Source organism: Lichenostomus cassidix, chromosome 10 (genome assembly GCF_008360975.1).
Source record: "Lichenostomus cassidix isolate B80296 chromosome 10, HeHo_3.0, whole genome shotgun sequence".
NCBI lineage: Eukaryota > Metazoa > Chordata > Aves > Passeriformes > Meliphagidae > Lichenostomus > Lichenostomus cassidix.
Window position 1 is genome coordinate 16,921,149 of NC_139491.1, and position 14,379 is coordinate 16,935,527.

At 39.5% G+C, this 14,379-nt stretch overlaps 1 protein-coding gene across 4 annotated transcripts in view; it reads right to left on the reverse strand.

Annotated features, from left to right (window-relative positions):
- Window positions 1–14,379, reverse strand: part of ACSBG1 (acyl-CoA synthetase bubblegum family member 1) — a 48,798-nt gene that overhangs the window by 9,673 nt on the left and 24,746 nt on the right. For 3 of the 4 annotated variants that reach the window (XM_085070907.1, XM_085070908.1, XM_085070905.1), the window contains 10 exons: window positions 13,929–14,017; window positions 13,044–13,164; window positions 11,093–11,173; window positions 8,490–8,639; window positions 5,960–6,136; window positions 5,297–5,478; window positions 4,455–4,688; window positions 3,678–3,895; window positions 1,781–1,920; window positions 554–800 (listed from right to left, as the gene is read on the reverse strand). In XM_085070907.1, coding sequence (XP_084927033.1) covers window positions 554–800; window positions 1,781–1,920; window positions 3,678–3,895; window positions 4,455–4,688; window positions 5,297–5,478; window positions 5,960–6,136; window positions 8,490–8,639; window positions 11,093–11,173; window positions 13,044–13,164; window positions 13,929–14,017 — 1,639 coding nt within the window. The remainder of the gene's footprint in view (window positions 1–553; window positions 801–1,780; window positions 1,921–3,677; window positions 3,896–4,454; window positions 4,689–5,296; window positions 5,479–5,959; window positions 6,137–8,489; window positions 8,640–11,092; window positions 11,174–13,043; window positions 13,165–13,928; window positions 14,018–14,379) is intronic. The other variant, XM_085070906.1, reaches the window with a different exon arrangement.

A 14,379-nucleotide genomic window follows, 5' to 3' on the forward strand; every position in this document is an offset into this window, starting at 1 on the left:
TAGTGAAGAGCCTGTTGGGAAGAACATGCCCCACTCTAAGCATGGATAAATGCTAAAAGTGAAAGGCAAGCAGGGTATGTGAGGTTGCCTCCACATAAGCATGAGGACTTCAAAGGGAGCTGCAGATAAGAGGGTGGTAACTGCCTACAACTCTTCTCACTAAAAGTATGTTTTGAAAGCTTTTAAACAATTTCCAGTTACTTCAAAGAACCCAGTAATGTGCTTTGGGCTCCATTATCAGCCTTTCACTATCTTGCTGCTTTTTTTTTTTTTTTAAAGAGAAACATACAGTATTATTAGTGGAAGTTACTAATACTATAATGCACAATGAATTACCAAAATTGATTATTTACCCAAAGTAAGCTGAAATTTAAGAGCTGTACTTGCAAATGGGCACAGATAACTAAATGTGTGCACAACTAAAACTCCAGTTTTTATATTCTTTACCACACAATACATAACCATTTTACAGTACCATAACCCTTGTACTGAATATTCTTAGATCAGCAGCCTCTTAGCTATGTGTACCTCAAAATAAATCAGGAAGTCTTACCTAGTTCTCCCCCAGAAATGGAAAAATCTCTTGGCAGGACAATCCATTTCTGAATGCAATGAACCCTGTTGGTAGCATTGCTGTTGACTCTGTTGATTCCCTCCTGGATTGCCCTGTAGATCGCCTGGTCTTTCGTAGCTACAATCTCAGACACCTTGGTGGCTTTACTGCCACTCCTCAGGCAGAAGTCTCGAGCTTGCTCGGTGAGAATGTCAGTGGGATCAGATGTGTCTGGGTCCAGCACACTCTAAAATATCAAATGAAGTGAATCATCGAAGGTTCACTCTTAAAAGGCATTAACAGGTTCTCTGCCCAGGCCCTGCCCCTTAGTGAGAGAGCTCAGCAAAAACACACAAACATTCTGTAAGCCTTAGAAAGCAGAAACACCTACAGATCATAAAGAGCTTTTCTTTCCACTTGGCTACCAAATGCAAATATTTTTGGCTTATATGCAGACGTTATGCACAGACTTAAAATGAGTGAATGAATTAGGCAATAGAGTCCACCTCTGACCTTGAATTTCTGCCATATTTTCCAAATGACTCCATTGTTACAGGGAAACATTTAGCTCATCGTTCAATGGAATTACTATGGTGTAATGTCAACAGCTTGAGATACAAGCGTTCCTAGACTTTTTAAATTAGTATTTCTATTGTATGTGAAGATAGGAGGATCAGACATAGAGGTAAACAACCTGAAAACACCTCAAGTGTCATTCACTAGGTATGTACATAGAACTGAAGTGCAGATGTTTTAGGAAAGCAGTGATTTCTCAATTGAAGCTTTTACCACAGCAAGGCTATCAATTATTTTGTTCCACACTCATCCTTCCTGTGTTATAAAAATAATAAATTGTAGAGTTTCTGGGGTTTGTCCAGCAACATTTGTTGGTTTATGCTCTAAAGCATAAAAGCTATTACTGTGCTCTGTCACAGAGACTTCTTAATCTTCCAGCATTTCTTAAATAAGAATTTGCATTTAAATAGAATATAGCTCTTGTTGTATATGTAGGAGAAAGAGGAATAAATAAATATGTGGATGTTTAGCAGATCAGGTAACCCTAAGTTTAGACCTAGCAGGATTTGGTCTGTAGTTGCTATACATCTTTTCCCCCTCTAACATCCTCCTATCTAAGTTTAGGTCTTTTTACAAATCGTTCAAATTTATTATTCTTTTGTTAGGTGCAGGTGTATAACTTAATTGAAGGCAATATTAAAACTGGTTTACCTTTAGGGTCAGGAACATTGACAAAAACTTCTTTTTATCCCCAATCACCATAGCATTACTAACAATTGGGAGTTCTTTTTTAACAGCATCTTCAATTGGAATTGGAGGCACGTTTTCACCTCCAGCTGTAATAATCAAATCTAGGCAAAAAAAGAAAGGCTATCAGTTGAATTCAAATCAATTCCAAAAATCAGATTAATGTCTGGCTCAACCTGCTTTTCTTATTCTGACATTAAAGAAAATATACTTTTTTCCCAATATAGTATTTTCCAAAGACCACAAATCCTAATAATTATCTCCAAAACAAAAATGCTACTATTTTTCAAACATATGCTCAAGTTCTCACATCTCCCTCAGTATATTTGCTCCAGATATTTTTTACATAACCCAGTAACAGGTTATTCTCAAGGGACTGTTACATAATCTGGAATTTTTCTATGAGAGATCATCTTTTCCAAATTAGCATAGGATTCACCCTCTATTCTATTGTTGCTACCTCACCAACAAGCAATTTCATTGTTAACATCATGATTAAAACCAATTCTTAAATCCACCAAGAGGGGTCAGACAAAAATAAGTTACTACTGCAGGAAGGCTCCATAAAAACAACATTTGTTCTGAAGTGTAATACATATATTCAATGAAATTATTACAAACTTGAGTAGTATCTAAGTAAATTCCAATTATTTTCTTTTGCTACATTGGGGACTTCTCATTGTCCTCAAATTGTCTTTGCAGCATTTCAGGACATGCTTCAACAAGTAACACAAACACACTTTTCTAGGTTTAACTTCACCTTTCATTCCACCTTCCTTTCGCAATAGTCCTGTCTTTGTCTTAAATCCTCTACCAATCTCTCTGGCCCTTAGTTCTTCATTGTCCTTATTTGGACTTGAATTTAAAACCTTAATGAAATTGGACATATGGTTATTTCATCCCAGATTGTCTACCTATCCTAATTTAGAGTAATTGCTATTAGTTCAGCAATCAAGACAGGTGTAAGAGAAACACAAATGTTCAGATGGATTGAGACAAGGGACTGTTACTGCTATATGAAAGGAAAATGAATCAGACAAGAAACCAAGTTAAAATCAAGACAGCTGCATTTGGTTCAGGCTATTAATAGTACCAACTTCAGTCCTGATTCCTAGCAGGGCATGATGCCACCTGTGACAAATTCACTCATCCATGTTATCTCCCTAGTGATTCATCTTATGCTCTAAGATTATATTTACTCAATTCTTAAATCTTCTTCAGTTATATCTTGCCTGTGACCAATCCCACTGTCTGAATACATACCATGAAAAAAGCCTCCAAGCAAGTGACCAATCTCACTCTTGTGAGACTTCAGCCAATGTCCTGTAATAATACCCAAGTGCATTGCTGTAGCTGTAGCTTTCTCTTCTGCTCTCAAGCTTCTCTGCAAACACATCACCTCAGGCACAGAGGAACCTACCTCTGACCTACAGCAACAGCTTCTGTAGAACAGAGTGCCTCTCCTTACTGTCTAAACATTCTAATGTGCAATTAAGGCAATTTGGCAAGATTCAAAGGGAGACTGGACAGCTTAATGATATCATTCAAATCGAACAAGACACATTAAAGCTGCGTTAGTAGTTCATATTGCTAATTGTAATTAATACTCAGTAAAGGTCTGGGAGAGAAAAAGCCTCATTGTAGGAACTGAATCATCTCCACCTATTACAGAGTTGAGGGAACCCTGCCCTGAACACAGAGCACACTGTGGTTTTCTCATAGGACAGTTTATTTTACCTTCCTGTTAGGGCAATGCTGCTGGCATTAGAGGAAAGACACTTCAAAAGATGGACCACATCTGAGAGATGACTGAACAGGGCTGAACAGTTACCATAAACATACAGCAACATTTGCCTATTACCTTTAATTCTTCCAGTGACATAGAGAAAGCCATCCTTGTCTAGCTTTCCTAAATCTCCAGAATGCAGCCACCCCTCCTCATCAAAGGCTTCTTTTGTTCTGTCTTCCATATTTAAATAACCCATGAAAACAGTCCTTCCCCAGAAACAGATTTCTCCATTGCCTTCTGTATCTTTGTCCACCAGTTTCACTCTGCATCCAGGTGCTGGTTTACCACAGCTACCAGAGAAGAGCAGAAAAACCCCACAAGGATCACAGAAATAGCAAACATAATACTGATAAGATGGCCAACATGCCTGAAACTATCACAGTATCAGTGACTGCAAACATCACCGTGCTCTAACTGTCTGACAGCTATGAAATATTCACTCACTAGGGCAAACTTGTTAGGGTATCTGAGCACTTTCTGGCAGTCTGTCTTGCCCTGTGCTTGCTGCTATTTTCCTCCTCTGTATCTTCAGACATAAAGCCACTTTCATCTTTGAGGTCTTGCACTCCTCCCCTGGGCCAGGGCTAGGACATAGATGTAGTCACAGTGCTCTCCATCTAGTGCTCTCCATATAATGCTGTAGCTCAGTTTCAGTGCTCCTGTGGAGTCAACGTGTTCAAATTCTGACCTAGATATTATTCTGACTCCCAAAGTCACAGCAGAGTGGCAATGCACTCAGAGAAAATAAAATAAGCTGTAATGCCTTTGCTGACCTTCACGAACACTCTTGTCATAGATACAATGAAACAGATCATATTAGAAAAATAATAATAAAAAAGGTAAAATTACCTGTGCTGCCTGTAAATGTAAGGCCCACACAGGCAATGTGGGCCTGTGGTCTCACTCATCCCATAGGCCTCATAGAGGGTGATGTTCAGACCCAAGAAGAAATACAGTGTTTCTGTATTGAGAGGAGCAGCACCAGTGAAGTGCTTCTGACAGGAAGAAAACCCCAGTGCATTGCGGATTTTGGCAAGCACCAAGTAGTCTGCTAACCTTGTCCAGAGCTGCTTTAGATCACTGCTGAGGACAAAACACACAAGTAAGTCAGAGCAACCTAGGAAGTTTTCAAAACAAAATCAGGCACAGATTCTGTTTAGAGATGTATTTGTCATTTGGTTTTGGGGGTTGGCAGAAGCTAGAACATAAGTAAGGTGACATATTCAACCTTTTTTCATTTATTCAGTGTCTTTAATTTCTCCAGCTTTCATACCTCCAACCTGAGGTATCTGAATACAACAAATACATAAACACTCTAAAAAAATATTGTACACAACAAAGCTCTTGTATTCCTAATTTTTAATCAGTTAAATATGTCTCTGAGAACCTACACCACCGAAATCTGAAATTTGCAAGACTTATCTGAGAAGCTGAATGATCAGATAAGCAAAGCAATATCATAGAATGATCTTTTGGAATACCATTCTGTATAACAAATTTCACACTTCACTGTGAAATAACTGACATCAATAATAATTGATAACTACACCCTACCTCTTGTACTATCTGTGCTGTGTTGCCAGGCCAAATTTTACCCATTTATACTAAGAGTCTCACTGAGGCCTCACAGTTTATTACAAGCAAATTGCTACTTTCAAATTGCTGGAAATCTCACTCATTCTAATACATACCTGCTTGAGCCGTTTAGGTTCCTCTCTAAGCTAAGTGACATAGCCCATGACAGCAATTTCTTCTTTATAAATCCTGACTGAGCAGAAGCATCCTTTAATTTCTCCATGATTTTCTCCCATACTCGGGGAACTCCCATGTGAGATGTTGGCTGCACTTCTTTCAGTGTGTTGATCAAGCTGCCCTGTTACAATCATTAAATAATTTCAACAAAAGGCACACAGCAGAGAGAAAGAAGTTTGATGAAGTAAAACCTGCATCTTTAGTGATGTAGAACATCACTAGATATGTAGCATATAAAGGACTGCTGAGCCCACTTCAGTCAGCCATATGCACCACCATGTGTCAGGTCTGACACGTTGGGGGAGGTACATACACAAGAAGGAAAAACACACATGGTTCAGTTCCTCCTGCCTCCCTTTCCTCCAAAAACTGCTGACACTTCTTTTGCCTTAAAGAACCTTATGGATATGGATTATATATTTTAACTGGAATCTAGAGCACTGGATCACAAATATAGTGAACTTTATTTTTTCACAACTCTTACAATAACAGTCTCTCAATCTTCATCCTCTACAACTTCTCAAACATCATATTCTCTCGTTGGGATGTCTTCTAAGAGAAAGAAGTGCAATCTTAATTACATGTAATGCAAGACAAGGTACCTTTAGAGCATCTGGCTCAGCAAAGTAAACTTGCTCTCCCCATTTGATTCCAGTCCACAGGTCATAGATCTGTGCAGCTATGTGGCTGAGTGGGAGATAACTGACTATAGATTCCTGCTGGACCTCTGCAGGCTGCATACCTCCTGCTCTGCTGCAATGTGCTGATGTCCAAGTTATCTGTTTCAATAAATAAGAAAACACATTAGGTATGATGGGGGTTTGGGTTTGGGGTTTTTTTCCCTTTTTTTCCCTTTGATATGAGCTAAGGATCCTCTTGCTATACTAATGAAACTGAAAAATCTGTGCTCACAGAAATTGCTGAGGACATTGCAATATTGACAACACACCAGACTGTCAGCTCCCAGGGGACACTGCTGAAAGCCAGATGACCTTTGCAGCAATATAGAAGTGCAGGTAACATAAGTAAATACAGGATTTGTGTTGCCTGACTGGGCTATGAATGCTACCAGCTCCCCATGCCCTAGTGACACACTGAGCCAGGCAGCCATGGGCTGGATGGACAACAAACAAATTATCTGTCCCCTTCTTTCTAGCTCTCCTGCTCTATAGACTTTCTATTGAACTGGCACCTTCCACCAGTGCTGTACCTGTGAGTTAGAAAAAGAAAAATAAATACTCAGTGATCAAGGCGCAATTCAGCATCAGCAACAAGCTCACTGTCTTGTACAGATCATCCCCTGATTAAGCACTAAGGAGGAAGACAGCAGCTGTACTCTGCTCTTCTGAAAGCCTCTGGGATATTCACTGCAGTGGTTCCCAAGTGACACATACGCACACCCCTCTCTTGAGAGGCAGCACATACATGGATAGTTTTGAAGCTGTGTTGCTCAGCTTCTTAGTGAAGCTGAAGGATGTTTCCCTCTCCTTCTCATTTTCCACTTGATCTCAGAAAATACAGTTTGTGGATGCTAAATATGCATATCTTCATTATCAGAACTCAGCGTATGGAAGACCCATAAACATATGTGATGGTGTGAGAGGCAACGGAAAAGATATATGTGCACAAAAATAAAAACCAAAACAAACAACCCCCCCCAAAAAAACCCCAAAACAACCAAACCCTAAGCAAACCAGAAAACCCCAAGCAACAAAAAGAAACAGCTCTTTCTCAGAGGAGTCTGTAATCTAAACTGGGTAGTGCAGGATACAGGAATCAGAGTATTCAAGATAACTGAGTACAGACACAGATCACGTGTACACCTGTTATCACAGTCTGTTCCTGCCAGCTCCTTTGAAATAAATTAGAAGGTACAAGTGTAGGCTTGGACTAAGGAAATAGAGATTCTCAAGAGAGGGTTTTAAGGAGCAGTGTGCAGCCAGGCAAGGCCACTCCAAGTTCAGGTGGCAGCACTGGACAAGTAAGTGACTCTGGGAGACTTACTAGTAGGAAGAATGGGATGTCATTAAGATGTGTCTGTACTCACTGCTTGTACTCCAAGCCTCACAGGCACACTCACAGCAGATCTGTGTGGGTCACATAGGACTGATTCAGCATTGGTTTTGCATATGAACAGTGGCAAACATCTTTGACTAAAGAAGGCAGCAGCAGAGCTACAGGCATGGCATGCTTTCCACTGTTTGTCAACATAAAAATAGCCTGTTTGTGATCAGCAGCCAAGAATAGTTTGGCAGCTGGCATGGAAATGACACCAGACTCCTTTGAGAGGGAAGAGCATAGATCTGCAACATCAGATCAGTGTTTTTGTCTCCCAAGTTCATTATGGTCTGCTTCCAGGTACTACTGTACTAATTCCCTACATTTGGGTGAATTGCTGTTCACAGTGTGCATGTCTGCAATAATTCTGCTTTATTATAAGGGGTGAGGCCATGACTTAAACCAGCCCTTTCACAGATTCATTATGTATTAAGAAAGGCTCCCTACCACCTTCCATTCCTGCTCAGTCACCAACCACACTTCGAATCCTTCCTAGTAAACCTCTGTGGAAAGTCCTTTTAGCAAACAACTGCTTTTCTCTGTGACTGGCAATTTTTTGTTTGCAGCAATGCAGGTAGGGCTACTGCAAGTACCAGCACTGAGCACTGGAGCTGTGTTATCCTCCAGTGGCAAACATAGAAACCTGCACACAAGCCCAGGAAAAAAACCCACCAAAGTAAAAAACTCACACATCCACCCCCAGTTTTAATAAAATATGCAAAAGCAGTCCATCAGGCTGTTTTGATAGTAGCTGGCTGATGTATATGATTTGTTCATTTTACAGTGACCTATGACATTGCCTGAGAGACTTTATGGCAATCTGTGAATTACATTTATATAATTATATATATATATATAAAAAGACATTTTTGAATGGAGTTTCATTCTTTACCTCTCTTATGCTTTACCAGAAACAGCTGACTGCACTTTGGACATTGCTTTGCAGTACACTATCCATGCTGTAAAAGCAAAAGCATTTAGGGCTCTGGGATGTACCAGCCATTTGAAACCACAGGAATAAATATCCTCACACTTTGCTGTTTCTCTGCTAAAGGAAGAGCCTGAAGTACCTACATTGTCATGACTCAGCATGGCTCCTTTTGGCTTCCCAGTTGTTCCGGAGGTGTATATCAGAACACAGCACTGATTTGGCTTTTGTGAGTCAATAATGTCATCCAAAGTACTGTCAGAGATGTCACCTCCCAGCTCCAGAAACTCCTCCATCTAGAACATGGAACAGAGCATACAGGATATCAAGTGGCTTCTTACAAATTGACTCAGTACCGCATCTTTCCTGTGTCAAAAATGTTAGAACATTTCAGTGTCTTGTTCTGAACATGTGTCCAAAAAGAGTTTCCCCAGACCTTGGCTATGTAAGAAACATGTCTGCCTTAGAACTTAATCCATAGATTGCAAACAGACTATCTAAAATTGTGCTGCCATGAGGCTTTTCAATGTCTAAGAAGGGAATAGTAATACTGTTCCTCCTCCAACGTAGGTATTACCAATAAGTCATGGAGGCTAAAATCCTGTTACTATCTCACACTGTAAGAATGATTTTGAGTCTTACTTAAAGGAATCTGGATGCATCATTTTTAAGAGCACACTTGTGACAGCTCATCTATAATTCAGTGTATACTATATAACTATAAAGCAATTGAATGAAAGCTTCTTTGCAAAAGCATCATTATCTAGATGTCTGAATGTTTGCTCAAATTATGTGCTGTTTTATAAGAAACAGCATATGATGCTGGTCACAACCTCCATTCAAATTTGGCTCATTGTAGAGTGAGATAAAACTTGTATGCCATTGGACTTTCTTGCCACAAAAATTGGCCCAGAAGAATCCTGAACCTGATCCTCTGTATTATATTGGCTGCTCCCAGGTACTTCTGTTGCACACCCCTGATGTGCTGCCAAGTGTACCATTGATTTCAATGCTAATTGAAAACTAGGGTATCACAGTATTTTAAAAAAAAATTGATAACCAAACAGTGAGTTTCCCATTGCAATCATGTGATTCATACTGTGCTAAAGAACTGTGTTATTTAAATGCAAGGGACAGCACCATAATTTTTCAGCAATTTCTTGGAGTTACATCTAGGATCACAAAGCAGTAATGGGGATGATGAGAAAGACAGAGGTAAAAAAGGAGAGACTCTGCTGGAGGCTAGCTCATTGCTTCTTTCATACCACTGGCATTGCCACTGGGCTACTAAGATTACAACAGTCAGTCTCTGTGGCACCTTAACTTCCTTTTCTTGAGTAGCAAGGCTGTCCTAAGGATTATTCATCTGTTTTATACTTTCTTCCAACAAATTACATCTCTGAAAAGAGAGGCACTGCACAGCCCTGTAGCAAGCGGAGGATATGTCATATTCTATCCCTTCCCACAGAATGTGACTGCATCAATTTCACAAGCTCCTGGAAAGCCTGGTGGTGTCAAGGATGTAATTGTTTGTATGTCACTAAGAAGTTGTTTCTGTTCTCCTGACCCTACTGTATTCTCACAGTGGAAGGCATTGATCACAGAGAATCTGTTGCCTAGGCTTTGTTTACTGAACAGCACCTGCAACAGATGGTGTTGGCATCCCAGTGAGTGTGGAAGGTACAGAAACAGTCACACCACACTCCTGACTTTGCATTTGCCTTCTGGAAACATGCACTGCTCAGCCAGCTCTGCCCCTGCAGCCACTCATTACACATCACAAATCCCTTTTATCAAATGCCATGTGGATTAGGTGGTTTGCTCTACATCACACCTCATCAACAACATTTCTGCCTTTGGTGATCTGATCTCTAATTTTCCCTTTAGATGACATAAACTGTGGCAACTGTCACACTCACAGCTCCCCTGCTCCTCTGAGAAAGTGACCAACATGACACCTGAACACTGAACCAGTGTTTAAAGATATAGCAATTCTCAGGCATTTAGATTTCAGTAAGTGCAAGTTGTTCAAGAATTAAATGCTAGCACTTAAACTTTTTATGAAGAAATATAAATAGTAAGATCATCTTTGTGTTAACTTTTTTATTGTACAAGATGCAAGGCATGCTATATACCAGTATGTACAGTATTGAAACACTAACAGTTTATTAAGTTACATGCAAGATATGAAAAAAAAGCACAGAAGACTTTTTTTCTTATCATATTATCAAAACTGCAGGTATTTTAAAGTATTTCTATGCTTCATTGTATTTTTATATACTGACACATTGTATTACTCTCCAACATATTTTTTCTGCATTGAAGTTTTTCAGCTTAATATGTGACAATCTCTAGTCCAGTTGAAATACTGGATTAAAAAAAAAACCAAACTAAATTCACAGGCACCTGGGGACAACTTTTATTTTTAACCATTTGAGTGTACACATTCCCACCTAAAACCTACAGGTGCTTCAACAACCCAGTGAAGTTAAAGATCAGGAAGACACAAGGCAGAGAATTAAGCAAGGTAGCATTTTTTAAAATGTGAAGTAACAAAGGTAAATTAAACAGAAAAAGATGATGAAGCTTTTGAATGTGTTTGCTGGAACACAGCAGTGGATTCTAAATGGCAGACATTCACAGTGGAAATTTATCAAAGAAATAATACCCCATGTATTAACTGGTAACTCATGGGTATAACCCCATATATTATTTGGTTATGCCTAACTCTGTTCTAGTATTTACTCACCGTGTACAAATTGGGATGTTTCTCTGCAATGGAGTCCTTATATAGCACCACAGCCTTCAAGTGGGGCAGGCGATTCCAGATCTGTTGGGTTTTGTAAAACAAAGTTATTATTTATTATTCATACCTTCTGTGGGCTTTTTTTCCATGCTGATGCTGCCAAAACTGTAATGGCCTGACAGGCACAAATAGCCTCCTGTTTTCCTCCACCCCCAAATAGTCTCCCCTAAACTCCTCACCAACTAGCTCAACTAGAGGCAGGAGGAAGGAGGAGGAAACTACACAGACTACACAGTCTGCTCTAGGAAATCTGCTTTCAGTCAAAAGGCTTAAAAAATTAAAAATACACCAGAAATAGCTCCTCAGCATCCTTTCTCATAATGCACAAAGGACACATCAAGGAACAGTGCAGGTCAAGCTAGAAGCTGACCCTGTCTGTGATTACCAATAGAGACAAAGTCCCTCAACAAAACCTGACATTCAAGTGCTAAAAAAAGTTCTACTCCCTTAAGGAAAAAAGAAAAGGAAGCTCTATGCACATTGTAAGGATAAATAAAAACACAAAGCTGCAGGCTTACAGGCAGACAGCAGTGGCTGCTGCTTTCAGCAGCTCTTTGTGTGCTTTGCAGGGCCTGCAGAAAGCATTGATTTCACTGAACTCCATGGGACCCTGTGCCTCACAGATGCCTTTCAATTGATCACATTTTGAACTGAATCTGTGCCAATACAAAAGCAGTGGCTTGATGGTAGCCATTATGTATATATTATTAGAAGGATAGCAACTGAAATGTTATGTTATGTTATTACTTCAGTCTTGGGTTCCAGAAAAAAAGGTTTAAAAAACCCTCAGCTGGATAAAGCAGTGATGGTCAAAGCTCTTTTTATACATAGTGTATATGAAAACCCTATTGAGGGGTTTCAAAACCAAACCCCTTGAGTTCTTCCATTTAGATTCTTCTTTCCCTGTTCACAACAGCATAACCTAGGATTGTGTCAATGATACTGTAATAAGGCTCATCTGATTGTATGTTTTACAGAATACTTACAAAAATCTCTCTTCTTCCATATTGTATATAAAACAAAACTATACAATACAAAGTAATTAATGTATAACTTCTATGAAATACATTTGAGAAAATCCATTGCACATTTTCTCTCTGGCAGGTATGTGGTTTTGGCAGAAAACTCCATCAAGGGCCCTCCTGCTTCAGCAAATGGTGCCATTTGGTGCAAGTCTGATGAGGCCACAGGCCTCCCTCAATATCTGACAGACAGACAAGCCCTTCCCAGGGAGCTGCCTGTGCTCCTTTCCCAAGCCATCTTTCGATCAAATTGGTCTTTCCATCTGGCACTCTTGCTGAAAGGCAGTTCCAGCTGCCCAAGCGTTTTGTCAAAATTGAGACTGTTCACTTATAGAGGCTCCTCCTTCCTCACTAAGGTCTATCTCATGTTAACCATGATGTTACCAAAGTGCAGGAAACTCAAGAGCCTGAATGGCTGATATTAAAAGCAGGAAAAGATGATAGCTTGGAGAAAGGAAATTCTGAACACTGACATCCCCAATATTTAAATAGCAGGCCTTTACAAACCTGCATCAGCCTAATCTCTTCCATTCAAGTGGACTGTGCTTTTCCAAACAGAACCAGGTGGTGACAATAAAACTATGGGATGAAAATGTGGGATTTTCTCAGTTAACCTGCAGTGAACCATCCAGTGAGCTCTCTGCTGGAGCCTCAGACACTGCAGAGGCTCAGAGCCACCCATGAGCTGTAACACCAGATAACAGATTTCTGAGTAACACCACTTCACAAAGAAAGGTTTCATGATATGGTATATGGCATACCATAGCATGAAACCATATACCATATCATATGGTATATGGTATTAGGGACCAATACAGCACCAAGAAATGAAAAAATTGTGACTTTTCAGTAACCATTCAGCCACCTCATACCTGCATTATCTTGTCCAGCTGTTTCTGATTTTCCACAACCATGACATCAGTTTTGCTGTCATGAGCAATGTAGTGACAGGCCTCTGGAGAATTGGTTGTATATATCCCTGTGACAATTCCTCTGCATCAAAATAATTATATACATAAAAACATGTATTTATATACAGATACACATATAAATGCACTTAGTATCCAAAGAGAATAATAATCAAGGATCAGATGAAAGCTGAAAGAATATGAAGTTGTGGAAGCAAACAGTAGCACAGCTCTCATGTTTGTTTCACATATTCAAATATATATGCACATTGCAAAAATTAATCTCTGAACTCTATTCAGCAGAAGATGCTGTAGGCTAGAATTCAGTGTTTTAACCCACTTAAGGTTACACAAGATTTAGCTCAGGAATTGGCAAAAATATCCCCACCATGTCCTCCTTCTGTTCAAGATTTACACAGGTACCAATCTGGATTTCATTGGTACAGAACAGCTTAAGAAGTACAATTCAAATTGCATAAACAGCTATCAGGGCAGAGGAAATCAGGCTAATAAAAATTCATATGTTACTTCATCTGCTTGAACATATCTTGCTTTAGACAAATATCAATATAAAACTGTGATTCTCATCTGTTTCCCCCATCTTCCATTGATAAGATCCTGCACAACAGCTTCTATTTGACTGTCACAGATAAGCCAATAGCAAACAGGATCCATTTATGACTGTGGACTATCTGGGATATGAGACTCCAGTAGGACGCTGAACATGTTAATCAGTAGCAACACAGCTTTCAAGATATGACACAAAATACTGATTTGCTCTATTTCCAGACCTAGCAAAACAGAAATCCCCAAATCCCCCTCAAAATCAAGCTCCCAAAAATATCTTACCCTGCAAAAACAGCTCCAACAGCTGAGATGAACCATTCTGGAGAATTAAATCCAAGGATTCCTACACTATGGAATCGTTCAAGACCAAGCTTAAAAACAACATGCATAAGGTTATATAATATAAGCACACTAGAGAGAAACATACACACAAATACAAACCATGGAAACTTTAGATTTATTATTACATATTGACAAGGCATGTGAAAGCATGATTTGGTGTCCATAGCAAACCCGCTATTTACCAGCAATTAACAGGATGTGGATTTTCCACTACCTTCTCCTGTCTGGTTGAACTCTGCTGCCCAGAAAGGTCCAAACCCCAGAACATGTCAATATGAACAAGAGCATAATGAGTACTAATATTACTAGTATTTGAAGACTGACTTTACCTCCCCAAATTGACGATAGTATTTTCCCCCTATTTTTCTTTATTAATCTCAGGCCCTCCTGC